The sequence below is a fragment of the Pinus tabuliformis genome, chromosome X (assembly GCF_031772625.1).
Source record: "Pinus tabuliformis cultivar Carrire ecotype Pingquan chromosome X, CPIR1, whole genome shotgun sequence".
Taxonomy (NCBI): Eukaryota; Viridiplantae; Streptophyta; class Pinopsida; order Pinales; family Pinaceae; genus Pinus; species Pinus tabuliformis.
In genome coordinates this window covers 1,112,875,655-1,112,894,556 of record NC_142308.1, presented here as the reverse complement: position 1 = coordinate 1,112,894,556, position 18,902 = coordinate 1,112,875,655, and the positions used below count along the sequence as shown (strand labels likewise).

The 18,902-nt window shown below is 38.4% G+C and overlaps 1 protein-coding gene across 1 annotated transcript; it reads left to right on the top strand.

Annotated features, from left to right (window-relative positions):
• Positions 1–5,316: 5,316 nt before the first annotated feature.
• LOC149143700 (uncharacterized) lies at positions 5,317–6,511 on the top strand. Its single transcript, XM_089448325.1, has 2 exons — positions 5,317–5,531; positions 5,621–6,511. Exons 1-2 carry the CDS (start codon positions 5,516–5,518, stop codon positions 5,971–5,973), a joined length of 369 nt encoding a protein of 122 aa, XP_089304451.1. The 5' UTR covers positions 5,317–5,515; the 3' UTR covers positions 5,974–6,511.
• Positions 6,512–18,902: the final 12,391 nt, after the last annotated feature.

Here is an 18,902-nt window from a genome sequence, read left to right as displayed (position 1 = left end):
ATGCGGTGATTAGGAAATCCACAAGTGGGCCGAGAGGGCCGATTTATTTGATGATCTCGTGGGAACCCATACATGCGAGGGAGAATATGTAACACCATATGGGATGGGGACAAACTCAATCAACACTACATGTTAGTGGTTCTTTTGTCTTATATAGCTCTTGATGGATAACTCGAGGGGCTATGAGACCACCTTGAGAAGGCCAAGTGCCTGATATTGGATTGGGATGCTGAAGTCCTGAGGAGGCGTGAGGACGTCAATGTCTGGGGCTGTGCACCTTAGTGAGTGTGGAGGGAGTGGGTCAACCTTTCGAGATGCTTGGAGTACTAAGCCGGGTGCTTGCCTTGGGGCAAATGAGGTCTGAGCCTTGGGGCTATGGTACAAACCGATGAGGCTTTATTCCTGGTTCTAAAAGTTTGGAAAAAGGACTTGGAGCTTCCTTGGAATTTCCTAAGTGTTGTGTAAACTTTTGATGATTGCTGGTATATTAGTTCAATAAAGGGTGTAGGACAAATGTGAAGTAATATATAAATAAAAAGTTAATTGACTAAACTTAACTTTAGGACAAAGCTTCTTAAAGAGGGGAGCATGTAATGCCTCATAATAATAAATCAATTAATAATAATAATAAAATGATGAAATAATATCAATATATAAAACAATAAAACAATAAATAATAAAGAAAATATAATAATAGCAAATAAATGATAAATAAAGAAGAAAATATAATAATAGTAAATAAATAAAATAATAAATAATAAATTGAAATCCTAAATAAATAAATATAAATAAATTGTACAAATAGTAAGAATAAATAAAGTTGACGAAAAGTAAATAAAATAAAATAAGAAAGAGTTAAATTAAGAAAAAAAATTGAGTTAAGTAAAACTTAAAGCAAAGAAATAAAAGCTGGCATGTTGACAAATGGATTATGTGCCTGCAGATATCTATTGAATCCCCTTCCATATTTGGAACAATTGGTTCTATTTAATGGATGAAAATGGAGATGAGAAACATTTGTTCATTTCGAAGAAGAGTGTTAGGAGACAAGGATTCCTTAGTAGTAGTGGTTGATTGAGGGCTCAGGGGTAGCTAGCTGTATAAATATTATGTGCAACTGAACCTACAGTTGGGAGGAGAGTCATCCCCAAAACTTTGTTGTGGTCAACAAGATCTAAGTAGCATTACAACTCTGAAATCACAAGTAAGGTATATCATTGCCACTAGTAACTTTTCTTTGCTCGTGGTTTTAAAAATTTCTATGCTAAATAGTTGTATAGTTGTGTGTTGATTATTAATCGCATAAATTGATGTAATTAGTTGTATATTTAAATTATGGGTTGTTATACACACTATCAAAATGGCCATTTTAGAAAATCGATCAACAATGACACAAACATAGTCAGTTCCCTCATTGGTTAATGGAACATTAGACATGTAGTCCATTGAGATGGATTCTTAGGGCCTATCAGGGGTAGGAAGAGGGGTGTATAGGCCTTGCTTCTTAATAAATAGTTTGATAATGGTGTAGGCAGTGCAAGAACTAATATACTTGGTGACATCTTGTTGAAGTTTCGACCAATATAAATAATTTTGTAGCATGGCCAATGAATTTTCCATGCCAATGTTGCATGGCATTAGACTATAGTGAGCTTCCCAAATTAGCTTTGCACACTTGCTTGAAGGAACACAGAGATAACCTAAATGGAATAATAGTTTGTCCCGAAGATAAAAGTTAGTGACAATCACGCCTGTGCTCAACATCTGGTAAATGGTAGCGAAGTCAGGGTCACTCTCATAAAGCTGGGCCTTATAATCCATTCGGGGAATTTTGAGGTCTAAAATGGGCCTCCTAAGGAAATTATAAAATAATAGTGGAAATAGTAAAATAAGATTACATTACATCATCAAATTTTAGAGAGAAAAAAAGAAAAAAACTATTTTTTCAACTCGTATTTTCAACTTATCACCCTATGGGTTTACTCAAATTTCAAACGGGAACACTCGTTGGATGCAAAATTTGATTCCTCATCCAAGGAGTACCCATGTTGCATACTTTCGACGGACCCTGCTACACGAAAAATGAGAAATACATGAAAAAAAAGTGATTGTAAGCACGTTTTTTTCATGTATTTCTCATTTTTCGTGTAGCAGGGTCCATCGAAAGTATGCAACATGGGTACTCCTTGGATGAGGAATTAAATTTTGTATCCAACGATTACTCCCACTCAAAATTTGAGTAAACTTTAGGGAGATAAGTTGAAAATACAAGTTGAAAAAATAGTTTTATTATTTTTTAATCTTTTTACTTTTTTACCCCAAAAATGGTGAATCATCCCCCATGGTTGACATCATCATCTTGAATCCTATTGGTTCTTATAAAGTTTATTTTGGCTGTACATTTTTCTTAGGAGGCTCATTTTAGACCTCAAAAGTTCTCTAATGATTGCAAAGTTTCTAGGTCCCATCTTTTTTTTGCATTAGTACAATTGGGCTATTGCAGGGTGAGGAGTAGAGTTAGATGTGCCCTTTTTGAAGCGGCTCTTAGATCTGGTGCTTGATTTCCTTATTTCCCAGAAGGGAGTGGTGATAAGCTGGTCTATTGGGTAGACCTGTGTTTGTGTCAAATTGATTGAATACTTGACTTGATAGTGTAGAGGTTCCCCAATGAATGAGGAGAAGATGTCGTTGTACTCTTCCATAACCTTGTCTAGTTGCTTCTGTTACGTGGAGGGACGTTGTGTGGAGGTCATGGATGTGGTCGTGACCTTCTACTCATTTTGAGATTGAATTAGGAAGAAGACAAATTTCTTGGTCTAAAAGATAACCTTCTTGCACTGTTTAACAAAGATCAAAGAAATGACAGTAGGCAGAGATACCTCTAGTATCCTGTATAGTTTCTTGTAGCAAGTAATAATGATATCGCAAGGTCAAGAATCATATACAACATGACACTTCCACAACTGTGGTTGGCTTAAAAGAACATCACAAACTTCAAGGGGGGAAATATCACAAAATAGCTCATCCTTGAAGGGCTTGATGTTATAGGGTAGGTAACATTATTGGTTGATGCATATATCTCACCCTTGGTGAAGCCACCTGATGGTATGCATGGTTGGGGGTGTGGCGTTGTTGACAGGTCCAACTGCTTGAAGACCTCTATTCGGATGGGGTTCTTTGACTTCCACTATTGACAATGAAGTGCAGTGGAGCATCCTTCACCCACATATGTAAGTGAAAAAGGCGCCCACCTTCCTTAAGTTCTTCGGGATCACTTGGCTAGACCGTGGTGGGGTGCCACTGGGTTTTGTGTCAATGAACTTCTTCCCCTTATCTCGATCTGATTCAGAGTCAAAAGTTTCATCTGACTCTGAGTCTTTTGGCTCGGCCACCAACCACCTCTTTAAGCAACATTCATGGGTGTTATGTCACGGGCTCTTATGGAATTTGCACCACTTCCTCATGTATTTATTCGTCTTCCAATTACCCTTCTTTGTGTGCAGCTTAAATGGGTTGTCCTGGGTGGTCCATATCGGCTCTATCCTTTGTTCTATGGTTTAGGATACCTTTTCCCTGCTTCTCCTGTGAGGAATTTGTAGATCCAAAATATAACCTCTTCTATTTAAATTTATGCTTGATTTTAATAGCATATCAGTACGATGTGCATAGTGAAGAGATGTCTAGAAACCCATTTCTATTGGATGTATATGTGCAAAATGTCGTGATAATTGAGCACCAGATATCACTTGGAGTCTTTGATACCTAACTTGGTGTGTAAGGCATGAAAGATATTTGTGAACTCTGGTATCATTTGGTCCCTCCCCCGTTGTAGTGTGGTCCAACTGATGTACTAGTCTTCGTAGCTTCCAACAAGGTAATATTTTTCTTTCATAACAACCTCGAAAGAACCCCAAGTGTGTGCAACTACAAACATTGTAGATTCCTCTATGGCCTTTTTCTCACGGTAAGTCTCCCACCAATCCTTAACACGGGGAACAACTTTAAGGAGTGCAAAGGTAATCTTTTCTCTATTGGAAAAATTGTAGACAAAGAAATACCCTTCCAATAGGTTTAACCATTTGTCTACAACATCCACATCTATCCGACCTTCGAATATAGCTAGGATTGGGGTGTCCAATGGACATAAACCCTCGTGAGCTTGTTCCATAGATATATTAGATCTCTACTAGAGAAAATGCCATCAAATCATAATAAATTGACATGGTTTACCATATGAGAGGCGTGAATGCGGCGTAATGAACTTGAGGGGGATGCATTTCCATGTCCCTATGCATGAATGCATGGTGGGACGACGAAAATGAGCGCCACCACCTATCTTTTGTCAAACACCCCATTCGGGGAATTGAACTTTACAATTATTTATAAAGATTATTAAGTAAATTAAGATGCTTTAAATTGTTAAATTCTTTTTAAATTCAAAGTTATTTATAAAAGTTACCACATATAGATGTAAATTTTAATTTTTATGAATAAAGTATATTAGTTTATTTGTTTGTTTTGTTTTTTTTTAATATAAAACATTTGTATAAATTAAGATAATTAGTCAATTGGGATTATCTCAAGTGGTTGAGTGAAATGAGACTAATTTCTTTTCTAGAAAAAATAACTCAAATGATTAAATTCTTCAAAAATAAATGAAAAATTACCAAATAAATTTAAATAAATTATCAAAAATTTCATATATGTAATTTTTTGATTTAAAGAAAATACCAAGATAATTTAAATTATTATATTTTTGAAAAATAAATAAAAAATATAAATTAAAATAATTTAAGTAAATATCAAAATTTCCCAAATATAAATATTTTTTTGAGTTCTAAAATATAAAGGTTAAAATGAATGTTTTTGAAAAATTAAATTCTTTGAAAATAATTACTTCATGTTTTTTTTTTAATAATAATTTTCAATAAATATTAATAAAAATTTTATTATAATGATAAATTTGAAATATGTAATTTACACTATCTTCCGATTTTATCTCTTCTCTGATATTTAATATTATTTTTTTTTATAAATATGAATAAAAAATAAAAAAAATAATTATACAGATACATTTGAAATATATATTTTACACCATCTTAGTTTATAAATATGAATAAAAAATAAAAAAAATAATTATACAAATACATTTGAAATATATAATTTACACCATCTTAACTAACGAAATGCCCCCATACATCTTTTAAATATACTGTAAATCATAAATACAATTTAAATTATTAAAATTTACCAATCACCGCAATCACCGCATTATATTGCCAAATTCTTATTAAAAAACGCAAAACGTAGAACATCGGCTTTTTTTATAAGCGATGGTTGATACGTATTTTTAATTTGAAGCCATCGGCGATTGTCGTCGCCCGACATGCTCGACAGATTTGTAGAGCTCGATCTCGAATTCGCGATCGCGATTCAAACGTCTGTGAAACAGGGAGAGGCGGCCGCTTCACAGCCCATTGCGGAAGAGTAATTAGGATTCCCCAGAACATTTGATATGGATGTTTTTCAAGGTATTTCAGTTTTCCCTTCTATTCATTTATGGTTTTTGCAGTGTTCATATCATGTTGTGTGGATTTCTAATCGAATATGGGTTCGGCAGGAGAGAAGGGCGAGGGGAAGAGAGAATCGGATTTGAAAGCACCGAGTGCCATTGAGCGGGTCCAGGAAAAAAATGACGCAGTTGTTTACAAACACCACGCTCATCATCACCATGAATCGCATGGTACAGACGAAACGATCGAGAAGGACACCCCTGTTGAAGATGTGAAAGCTCCTAATGTGTTCGAGAGGGCGAAGGAAGAAATAGAGGCCGTTGTCCAGCACTTCCATGATAAGAAAAAGGCCCATCAGCATTCTGAGAACGAGAGTGAGGCCCAAGGCTGTTGGACTAGCATTGGCCACAAGCTGGAAAGGTTCTGTGGGTCGCATAATTCAACCCAAAATACAACCTAATTGAATAAATATTTTATTCAATGTTATGTGGTTTTAATTATTGATTTGTAGATTGTATGGCATAAACATTTGCAGTCTTTGGTAATTGCCTAGTCATTTCTCTTTGTGGCTTGCATTTCAATTACAGGATCAGCAAAATAAAGATTCATCCACTTTTGGGTGACTTGCATTTCTTTTGATGGCTTTATTCACTTTATTTGTTTTGGTCAATGGTTTTTGGTCCAATGATTAAGCGGGATGGTGATATTCCACAAGGTTTAAATCTCATATACGTTTCGCTCCTTATGGGTCATCTCGTTTGCACAGAGACGATTCAAGTAAATAGGATGAAATGTTGGATTTAGGTAACTTTGATAGAATCGATACTTCCACGTAAGGCCTTTTAGCTGAAGGAATCTTTCCTTACACTTCATTGTATTCCGTGATTGGGGAAAGATAAAGACATGATTTCAGATCCTATCAATAGACAAAAGGAAGCATCTTGTGAAAAACAATTGTTTTACTTACTCCAATTCATAATATATTGTATTGTTTTTTATCATATTGGATTGGAAATCTATCTATTTGTTCTTGAATGACTTAAGATGAGGTGATGGTTCATATTCCTATATCTTCCAAATTTTGAGTGCTATTACTCAAAGGAGCTTGAATGCTCGATTTTATTATAGTTTGATGGTTATTGGCATTTCTATTGTAAGCATGAGTACCTTGCAAGTTTGGTTCAGATTTGCAGTATTTTCCTTTTGAGCTCTGTGCTGGATTAAGCCCTGTTTCACATTTCTGACATGTTTGTCTAAATTGAAAACACATATTTTCTCTGGAATGTTTTGATCTTTCAAAATTCATTAATTAGAAATTGTTTTAATGAGTCTGAGAGTCAAGGTATTATGGCCTGAATGGTTTTGGATATCATCCATGGTATACATATATAGGTGCAGTTCAAAGGATACACAACCATCGTGGACAAAGTACCTTTGAAAAAAGCTGTAGCAGCATGGTCATATGCAGGCATGCGCATGCAAGCAAGTACTTTGTAACTGTACTGATTGATTTTTTTATGAATTTCCCTTGTTTAAATTCAAGCCTTCGATACCCGAGTTCTCTCTATCTACATCGATCATAGATTGAATGCTTAAATACTGCTTCACAAGGGCTTCATGCTAATAAGAAATAGCAAAATTATTATTTGATCAAACCATTTGTTTCAAATTCAGATTTTGAGTCAGGGACCCAAGGATGTTGAGATCAGTCTGGAGGAACTAGTAAGCCCTTTAACGCTACATTGTTTTTTCCAGAGAATAAATTCCCCTTACCTGAGGAAGCTGGTGCCTTTCCAGCTCCCTGCAGATTTGCTCTGTCTTACCTGGTTTTCTGGATGCAGAGCAGCATCAACTGCCGAACCCCACAACCTCCTTCAGCATTATGCCCTAGTGGAAAGGGTTGAACAAATAGAGCTGCCCCTTATGGGCTCCTTTAGTGCTACATATATTTATAGATATTTTAGGACACCCTTGAACAAAGGGTTATCTCTTTGTTTAACCATGGGAATCGGTAGCTGATTTGGGTGATCTAGGCTAGGCCTAGGATCAAACCTATCGGCTGCCGCTATAACCCAAGAGTATATCCAACAGCCTGCAACCTAGATATACCAATAAATTGTGACCTAAGTCACATGCCATGACGACATGGGACATGGAGGACACGAAAATATGAGTGTCTAACATGTGACATAGTGAACCCCCAGAACATGATATGGAAGACACGTTATATATTATATATTATATATTAACAAATATAACAAATTGGTGAATTGCTAAAAAATTAAACAATATAAATCATTTATTTGATGATAATACAAATTCAATCATACAACTAATGCATATAATCAAAATAGCACTGAGTGCAATCCATCTTTGAACCAAAAATACATCAACAAAGAGGCCCTAAATGGCCTATAGAGTCCAAAAAAAGTCACGCTACAACAAATAATTAGTACAATGTATCATCAAAATCATTGCCTATATTGGGATCCTCATCATCGTTATCATCCTCTAAGCATTAAAATAAGATAGAAATAAGTTAACATGTCAAATTGAGATTTTGTTTGAGTGATGGGTACATTTTTACTAGGGTCATGACAGAGGAGTTCAACAATCATTGCCACCAACATCGAATATATAGAGGCCTTGGTGCTCTTGATTAAATGCTAGTTTCATACCCTCATACATCATAGAATCGAATGGAAACATTGCAATCTTCCAAATTCTGAAATCCTGAAAACTGTTAAGTCTGCTGGATTTTAAGTGGGATCTAAAATTCTTCTTTCTCCATATGAAATCCAATGAGGTTGAAACCACTCTTGAACATTTTGAAACAATTAATGATAATGTTAAAAAATTAAGTAATGTCACATTTGCTTTTAGAATTTAATATTACCTTTAATTACATTGAATTAGTAGGGCTGGGACAAATCCACTTCGCAACACTTGGAAGCCTTTCGAATGTTGCTTAATCGCCCTTAGTTGCACTCCAAAACTTTTGAGAGCTCTAAACCTATGGTTGAAGTGTGTGATAATGAGGTAAAAAATCATGCTTTTTCACCGGACACATGTTCAAATTACGGGACACCAGTAGGGCTCGTGTCCTCTGAACAAGACAAGAGACAAACTCGTGTTAGACACGTGTGATGTACGACATGTGAAATATGTGACATGGAGGTGGGGGTGGATATGTCATGTTACTTGGCTTGTGACTTAGCAAGGGCCAATGCATCTCGAGGCACATTGAAGTGGACCTCTATCCCAAGAAGTGTCTACCTTTCTAACTTTATAACAATAGGCCAACATGTCACTTGTGGAAATTGAACTTGAGTGGGGAGGAAAACAAACAGTCCACCCAACCTCTTGGTCTATGAACCTTGGACTTGAACAAAGGGTTATCATGTCAAATTACTTGATGATGCAAAGTACACAATGATGATGCAAATTACTTGATGGTCAAGCAGGCCTGCTTGACCATCAAGTAATTTGCATCATTAAGTTGGCAGCAATATAGCAGCAACATAGATGCAACATCAGAGTTGCACAGTGGTTGGTGGGCAGTGGCAATCAATCACAGTGGTCAAACGTCAACAACGTACAGAGGATGATGCAGAGACAGAGTGTTGGAGCAGTTTAGCACTAGAACATCTTCTTCGCTAAGAGGGAGTGTTAGCTTTTGTAGCATTGGAGGTGTTCTAGTCTCAAAACTTTATGGAGAGGCTAAAACATAGGAGTTCTCCAAAACCCAGAATCGTTTTTGGAAATTCCACCTGGAAGTGTTTCAATTAGATTATTAACTAATTTTTAATATTTCCTACGTCTAAATTTAGGAAATCTGGTTAATTAATCAGTATTAATTGAGAAAGGTGAGAATTATCTAGAAACTCACACAGATCGAATAGGAAATAATCTCAACAATTGTTTAAGATTTAATCTTGGCTGTTGGAGTCCCACAGTGAGATTATAAGAAATCGATGGGTAGATGGAGAAACACACTTGTGACACAAGAGATTAATTTCCTTGGGAAATTTGATTTCTCCAGATAGTAGCAACAGTTGCCGGAAGAGTTCGAGCCAGAGAAGGGAAGTAAAGATAGAGAGGGGCAAAGACAGTGAGTGCACAGGAAGTTTTCCAGTTCTGGAGAGTTAGAAAGAGAAGGTCGAGTTTTTCTCTAGGAAGTTGTGCAAAGATAGCGCAAAGATTCAAGAGGGCAATTTGATCCAATTGAAGAGGAGCTCGTTATCAGTTCCATAGGCTGGGAATATTCTCCAGAGTGTTGAAGTGAAATTTTCTCAATCAGCAGCAGGCAGGACAACTAGATTGGCAGTTGATTTAGGCAAAGCGTTTGAGGGATTGTGCTAGGGTGACACAAGGCCTGTGTAGAGCTGGTTGGACAACTAGCTTTTTAGAGGCAGTCAAGTGTCGGGATTGCTCGGAGAGGGTAATTTCCTTCATAGAAATTTTGCCAATATTTCTCTTGGATAGATTCGCCAATTTGGCAATATTTATTGTACTCAGAATTTCTCACCGCTGCTTAATAATAAAAACCCTTAGCTGCTGCACTAGTTTTCCCAAGTTGGGTTTTTCCAGGGACTTTTGTCCAAAAATAACCGTGTCATATTTTATATGTGTGCGCCAATATTTTCTTAGTTTCCAGTTTATCTGTCGCAGTATTTTTATTTATGAAGATTGTAGTGTGATTAATTCGTTGTTGCCGTAGCAATAAACTACTAAATTAATTAACAGTTAGAAGAATTAATTCTAGTTGTTCCAATAGAATTTCAGTAGTGAAATTTTCACAATATATACTCAGTAATTTAAATTTGAAAGCACCGTTGTTTGCCTCAAGGTATACTTAGGGATTTAATTTCTTGCTTTCAATGAACAAGGGCATGTTCTCCTTGCATGCACAAATTAATCCAAATACATGAAAACGATGGTCACAAAGATTGCATAGCCTTCTCTCATTACCACCAACTTCAATATTCACTCTTGGCATACTCATACTTCTGGGACTGGTTTGTTTGTTTGTTTCAAATTGTTTGTTTTGTTCTCTTTTGCTGGTTTTAAGTTTATTAGCCAAGCTGCCCCTTGAGGGCCTATTATTGCAAAATCTAGCACTTTAGTGCAAAGCCTCACTAAGCACTCTAGATCAAGGGAAACAATGGGATCAACCAATATTGTCACCTTAGTAGCTTCTCCCTTGTTCTATGAATGGATGTTATCCCCACAAGGGAGACTTCCCCAACAGATCTTAGAGATTAACCCAAGAATTCTCAAGCTAAAGAGCCTTTAAGGATTCTACTAAATAAACACCAAGGGTAATATTCAATAGGGTAGGGATCCCTGTGAGTTGAAGTAATGAGTTCAAAGGACCTATGGCTAAGTTTAGAGGGCTAGGATAGTCTTGAAGATGCTCAAATAGATCCCAAACACATGTTACCTTTAAATTAATAATTGTTATTATAAATTAGGGTTTTTAATAAGCACAATTTACAACATGCAAAATTTATGACAATAAAAACAAAACAACCTATAATTAATGATAAACAATAAATAAGCAAGGCTATTGGATGAGTAAACAAAGGAAAATATTGTAATTTTTCAATGGCTGAAAATGCATAAAATAATTACTAAACCCTAGATGTCAGCCCTAAAAAGGTGGCTGGAAATTGCATATAAATGATATTTTACTTTTTCAATTTAATAGATGCAAAGACTAACCCTGGGAATATGATATCCAATAAATTTTATGCTATTTAATGCAGATTTTGCCGTAACCTAACCCTAATTTACTCTTCAAAAGGTAAGAAAAAGAAAATTTAGAGATTTAATTTTTATAAAAGATTGACACATAAAATAGACTAGTGCCTTTATTAATCTTGGGAAAATGTAGTCAAAGTTCGAGGTGAATGGCAAAAGACTTGAGTGGAGCAAATTAAGAGAAAACCAATCTCTCCATCAAAACCCTGGCAACTTTCAATCTACTGGAGATTCAAGGTCAAGAATTGCTATAGGAAGTTTCCTTGATGGATACTTGGTAATAATTTTGCAAAGGAGATGTTAATACCATAAAAATTCAATACATCAAGATGAGATTTTTATTGAAACCCTAATTCTACAACATTTGCAAAATGGAGCAAGATACTCACAATACAATAGCATAATTCACCATAGAATCACTTCAACAATCCAAGAGAAATTTCTCCAAGTAATAATATCCTCCATTGTGTCCAAGAGAAAAGAAGACTAGTGTGCACTCTCTCTTAATGAGTAATGAGTGTGTGTGACAATGATTTCTCCTTAAATTGACTTCCCTCTATTTATAGGAGGGCAACAAGTCAATTTAGGAGTAAAATTGACTAAAAACCTTAAAAATAATAAAATATGTGATATTAGGTTAAGTAGATCACAAGCCGACCTAATAGATAGCTATCTCAATGATAAAACATAACAAAAAGCCTCCTTTTAACCTACACGTATGAAAAAAAGGTCCTCCAAGGTGATGTCATTCTCTAAAGATGAAGATCTCCATCAAAATGTGCCATGGATGGATCAAAAGAGCGCTCTCACTCAAAAGCCGTCTCCTCATCAACAAGGTGTCCACTCATTAAGTAAGACCCTCCTCATCAACCAAGCCCACGTCATCACTCCAAGCCTCATGAGGATGACTTCACAAGGCAAGGGCATGATGCCATAATCCGAAAAGGTGTACCATCCCTTCCAGAGCGATCTCGAGTCATCATTATCATCAAACTGGTCTAGAAACCAAGCAACATCCATGAAGAAGGTCTTATGCCAGCTTGGTGGCATCCTATGGTCTTTGGGGCACATCTTCCTTCTAGGAAACGCCTTGGCTTCAATGTGCAATGTTCTAGGCTCTAGAGGGAGAGGAGAAGGTGGTACAATCTGTCCAAACCATTTTTGGGCCTTGGAGATCTCATGTGCTTTAGCCTCTCCATCAATTTTCATGGCTAGAGCACATTCGATGCTACCCCAAATCAACACTCCCTTTTAGCGAGGACTATGCTCTAGTAATACTCCTCACTGAGCATCACTCTGATTATCCGACATCGGTACTTGTGCTGATGCTAGGTCTCCCTGCCCAACATCCTCTGCACTGCTGCATCCTGTACTGCTACCCATGGCCCTGCCAATGTCACTGTTGCATCTGTACGACAACTCCCTCTGCATCCGTGCTGCTGCTGGTCCATTCTCCCAACACTGCATTTGCACTGCATCCCCCTCTCATCATGCTGCATCGTGCTATTGCACTACAAATCAGTTACTGAGAAGTAACTGATCCACCCAAATTTTTACATCCCTATCAGGCTAGAAACACTCCTGATGCTGAAGCTCTCTCTGCCGCTAACAAGTGCTCCCTCTACTAACCTCTGCGCTGCTGCAACAACTCCCTGCATCTCGCACCGTTGCAAACCTCTCTGTGCCATCCTGCACCATTGCAACACTCCTGTGCCTCTCGCACTGTTGCAGCCTGCTAGCCTTGCGCTGCTCGGGGACTCTTGCACTGCAGCACTCTCTGCCGCTTCATCCGCATATATCTCTATTGACATCCGCAAATTCTGCTACTTCTCTTCGGGGCTCTCGTAGCAAGGTATAATCCAAGAGGTTGGGTACCTCAAGGATCCTGCCCCTCATCACCTGTAGTCCTCCTGACTACAGCTCGATGTCTCCCCACTTCTTCTCTAGTGGCACATGAGCACTCATGGCACAATCGTCATCCTCCTCGACTTCTTTCTCCACCTTCGCTGGCGCTGCCTTAGACTTAGAAGCCTCTCCCTTGTTCTTCTTCCTCGGACACTGGTTCGCATAGTGACCCAGTTCCCCACAGTGGAAGCACTTGACCTTGGAGAGGTCCTTCTTCTTCCTCTTCTCCTGCTTTCCTGCAGATGCCAGAGCTGCATCCTCTTCCTTCTTGATCTAGACTCCTTTGCTGCTACTTCTCATCTTGGTCAGCCGTCTGATCTCTTCTTGGCGAAGAGCCACCCACAATTCTTCCCAATCTGGAAGACTTGCCCTGCCCAGTATGCTCTGGACAAATGTCTCCCACTCCTCGGAGACTGCGTTTAGTGCGGTCCTCACCATCAACTCCTGATCCGGCGTGGCCCCTATGGAAGTCAGTTGGTCCTAGATCTCCTTCAACTGACCGAGGAAGAGATCTATCTGCTCTCCCTTCTGCATCTGGTATGACCTTAGCTGATTCTCAAGTAACATCTTCCTTTGCACGGAAGTATGCTGGTACAATGTCTTCAAGGTGTCCCACATCTCCTTTGCCATTTCCTTCTCGGCAATATGTTGGACCACATGATCCTTGACCCCATCAAGGATGATGCATTTTGCCTTGGCCATTGCCTCCTCGTACTTTTCATTAGCTACCGGGTCAACTGGGATAGCCATTACTCTCAAGGCGAAGCCCTTGATGCGATGTCTGTTTAGAATGGACAGGATCTTGGCTTTCCAGACCACAAAGTTGGACGCTCCGTCTAGCCTATCCTAATCCCTCAGCCCATTCATGGTCATCTATCTGCTCTTCTCTGTCGACTCCTCCGAGTCTCTCTACTTCCCGCCTGGAAATTCTCAGTTCGACTCCTGCTGAGTCTTTCTACTTCCCATATGGAAGTTTTTAGTTCGACTCCTCTGAGCCTCTCTACTTCCCATCTGGAAGTTCTCTTCTGGACTCCCTTTGAGTCCCAATTTCCCTCCTGGAAATCCTTCTGCCAACCGTCAAATTTCCCCTCTCTGATCATATGTGCAACTGCAACACTGATCTAGATTTCTTGGCTAGAAATCCGCCTCGGTAGCAACTCCCTCTACCTTGGTTTTGCCCTGTTAGGTACTATTCTGACCACAATACCCCACCAGCTTTGCTCCCGCAAACGCCCCACAACTTCCTTCGCCCCAGCAACTGAAGGATTGAGCCTCTTGGCTCTGTGCAATCCCGGCACTGGCAAAACATCTCCTTCAACCAACTGCGTCAACCCTTCTGGCATCTACGTGGCTCTGCGTTAGCCTGTTTCCGCCCTCCTCAGCCTCTGCGTTGGCCTCTCTCAGGTCCGAACTGATGACGCAGTCCCTCTGCGTCAACCCTTCCTCTGTCGCTTTCTGCAAGGATCAACTTTGTCACTGGGGACAACTGAATCTGCTGCAAATGCTCTGCTCAGTTGATGCCTTAAGCTTTCTTGTGATTTGCAACCATGCTCTAATACCATGTTGAATTTTCTAAGTCTCTCCGTTAGAAAATTAATATGTATTCTACTAGTTTATTTCTTCTACTTGTAAATTCTGAACAAGTTATTTAAAACATTTAAATATCGAAATAAACACAATACAGTCACAACATCTACAGATCATCAGTTGAAAGAAAACAAACACACAAGTGACACCGTTATTTTTGGACAAATGTCCCTGGAAAAACCCAATGCGGGAAAATCGGTGCAGCTATTCTGAGGGTATATTATTATGCAGTATTTCCTTGAGTACAACTGGGTGCCTAACCGACTCACCCGACAGAGAAAAATACACGGCAGCAATACCTCTCTATTCGGAAATAGGTATTCAGAAAACCTATCCCATGAAACCCTCTCCGACGACTCTGAAGCTCAGCGCTGGCCCTTTTGGCCTCTTCGTCAGCCTCCTGCTGCATTGTGTCAGCCCCAGGACCCTTTGTGTTAGCCCTCTGAGGCACTGTGCAACCTCTGCATCACTCCCTCTGCCCTTTGCGTGGATGACGCAGTCCCTCTAGGCTTTGCGCTATCTTTGCCGGGCTCTGTGTGCCCTGCTCTGGCTGCTGCTCTCGCTCTCTGCTTCTGTGTTAGTCTCTTGGCACTGTCTTTGCCTCTTTGCCCAGTACTCACTGCCCCTCGCTATTGATCACTGATTCACTTTTGCTTAACAACCCCGCTATAGCAAAATGAATGACTGATCACTCTGGTGTATTCTCCAACTGACCCTCAAGCTCTTCTTATACTTTTCTCATTGGTTCTTCAAAGACCGAGATTAAATCTCTAATCAACGACTAAGATTAGATTTGGCTTGATCCATGACTTTTGGAACCTTCTAACGCAGTTTTATATTAATACCCATTAATATTTTATTTTTCCTAAGTTTAGACTTAGGAACTCCATTAAAAATATTAATGATTTTAATATCTCCCGAACCGGGTACAATCCATCCAAACCATTTCTGGGTCTTGGAGTTGTCATGCGCTTTATCCTCTCCACCAATTTTCATGGCTAGAGCACATCCAATGCTACCCCAAATCAACAGTGGATCAGTGTTACAGTAGTGAAAGAAAAGACTTCAGAAAAGCTTGTGACAGTGGCCTCATCCTCATCTCCCTCATGGGATCATGATTTGAGGGCCCCACTCTCACAGCCCCAAAAACAGAGTTATCTTTTGGTTATTACATAACTTAGGGTTTCTTGTTGAGTAGGTCATTGTTCATGATTTCTTAGAAGCACTTTCAATTGTCATTTTGGTTTCTTAAGTTTGATGTAGATTAGAAAGCATTCCATTCCATAGATTTGATCCACTAGCCATCAATAAATCAATTTCTTAAATTCAACTCATCTTTTCCACATTTACATAAAGTTGTGCATAAATGAAGAAATGAATATGTGTTGTTGCAGGAGTTGCTGATCTGCAGGGAGAAATCATTCCACCAGCCTCATCTAAGTCTTCTCCACCTCTCGCCAAACCCTACCAACCATCAATTCAGATTTCTGTTTTGTAGCCACTATGGACAACCACCTTGAGCAAATCCAACCATCCTAAAGAGTTGGGCTGATCCTTGGGTAGTGTGCACCTTCCCCATACCTTATTCCACCATCATACACCTTCCCAGCACTTCCTTTCACCTTCCCTACCTTCCTATAGCTTTCAACTAAGTTTCCTGTAGTAAACCAGGACATCCTGTAGTAACTATAGGAAATCCTGTAACAACTACAGGAAACCCTGTAGCAACCTATTTTAGATTGTTTTGGGCAGAAATAATGATCAAAGCCTAGGGTAGGCCTTCCACTTGACCTCCATACCCCTCAATGCCATGTTTGACTAGTTTTCCCATACCTTTCTCCCCTGCAAAAGAGCAGCTTGATTAGTTTAATATTTACATTTCTATATTTAAAAAACCAAAAGACTCTTTTCTGTAATATTTAGCTAATGCATGCACACATCAATCTTAGCACTTTTAGGATCATTTCCATGCCTACTTAGTCCAGATAACTAGATGATAGAATGCAAGGTTAAATTAGGTCTCTTTTGCAAGTAATGTGTGTTAATTCCTAGCTAGGTGATTTCATGTCATTTTCATAGCACTTTCTATTCAACACTTTCATTTCCTTAACATAGGCAAGCATTTACTTTCTGCATTAAAAATAGCTTTACATTCACTGTCAGTAGTCAACCTCCTTCTAGTCAATAGAAGAATGGTTTGAAAAACCCTAGTGGTCTATCGCCCCAGTTGAGAAGTGACAAGAGTAGACTGTTGCATCTGCTGTGCATATAGCACTGTCACCTCCAAGTTTGTATGAACCCCGGGTTGATAAAGTAAAGTTGGTCGCCCTAGGAGTTGTAGCATCCTTGCTGCAATATTGGGGCTCATCACTTTTTGGCACCATTGCCGAGGAGGTGTCTAGGTAGATGGGATTTTTGCTTTCCTTTCCATTTGACATTCAGTAAATAGATGCAGTTCCTGCTTTCCTTTTGTTGTGCATTCAATAGATAGTTGCAATTTCTGCTTTCTTCCATTCTGCAAAGTAGTTTCATTTAGCAAATAGTTGCAATTTCTACTTTTTTTCCATTCTGCAAAGTAGTTTCATTTAGCAAATAGTTGCAATTTCTGCTTTCTTTCCATTCTGCAAGTAGTTCTGAAAAAACCCTAAAAAAAGATTTTTTTCATGCCTCGTAGGAGTAGAGACAACTGAGGAAAATTTTTGCCAGATACCCCCACACCAGTGTTACTTGGGAGTGGGAGCGAAAGCGAGGAGCAGGAGCAAAAATGGGTGCGAGAGCGACATTTTCAGAAGCTCCTGGTTTGGGAGCGAATCCCGGAGTGTTTTTTATATAATATATATATTTTTTATATTTTTATATTTTGATACATATATGTCAACAAAAGCATGTAGAATGATGAATTAGATATAACAAACATAAAAAAACATAGATTGAACCATATAACAACAATCATCTAGAAGTTATAATCTTCATCAACCACGTCCACAAGTTAGTAACATAGTAACATACAACATATTGAGTCTCATGATTCATCAATCTTAAAGTTTCAAGCTTTCAAAATTCAATATATAACAATTATCATCATTGATCACCAAAGTTTTACTTGTAAGCTAAGTGTAACCATTACAACAAATAATATCTAACATGAAATGAAATGTTATAAAATGAAATGAAACAACTTTCAACTTTCATGAAACATCATATTCATAATTCATTACTAATGAGCTAAGTCACCTGACACGGGGATTCGGGATTCGTAATATCGGATCCGAACACGTTGACCCCCCGGAACAGGACACGTAGGATTCGTTATATATTATTTTATTAAATATATATATATATATATTAAAAATTAGATATTTCTTACACAAATTTTAATTAATGATACAAATTTATTGATTTCAAACATAGATCTTCATCTATAGCATGCATAGTACATACAAAATTCAAATACATGTCAGTGGTCACATAAATCATGATTCATAATTCATAACTGAAAGACAACTTACAACTACAAGATAGTAAGATAAACACACTGACAATTGTAGTTTTCTCATTAAGTCATCAAATCAAAATGTGTTACATAGGTAGTGCTGGTGCAATGCCAATGGCAAATAGAAATAGAAAATATAAAACAACTACAAGTATACAAGCCTCAAGGCATTAATCCTCATCATCAGCATCAGAATCAACATCAATGTCCTCATCATCATGGTCCCCACTGCTCTCCTCTGCATCCTCCTCCTCCCCTGTATCCATAGTCGCCTCTGCATCTGCTGCTATGGAGGATGACCCCTCTAAGTCATCAAATCTAACAGGCTCTAGCACTGGATCATTGAGATCCATGTTGGCCAATGCCAACTCAACATTGGTGTCCAGACCCATATCATCAGGAAAGACATCCCACATCTTTGTCTTTCCCCTCAACCACTCTTCCCTCTGCCTGTAAATAAGACAAAGGTTGGTGTGCACATACACCATTGTCTCTGCCCTGGACTGCTCAAGCCTGCTCTTCTTCACACTATACAAATTCCCATATGTGCTCCAATTCCTCTCGCAACAAGAGGATGAAGTCACCTGAGAGAGAAGCCTCATGGCTAACTGCTGAAGAGGAGGGCTTGTTGCCCATGATTT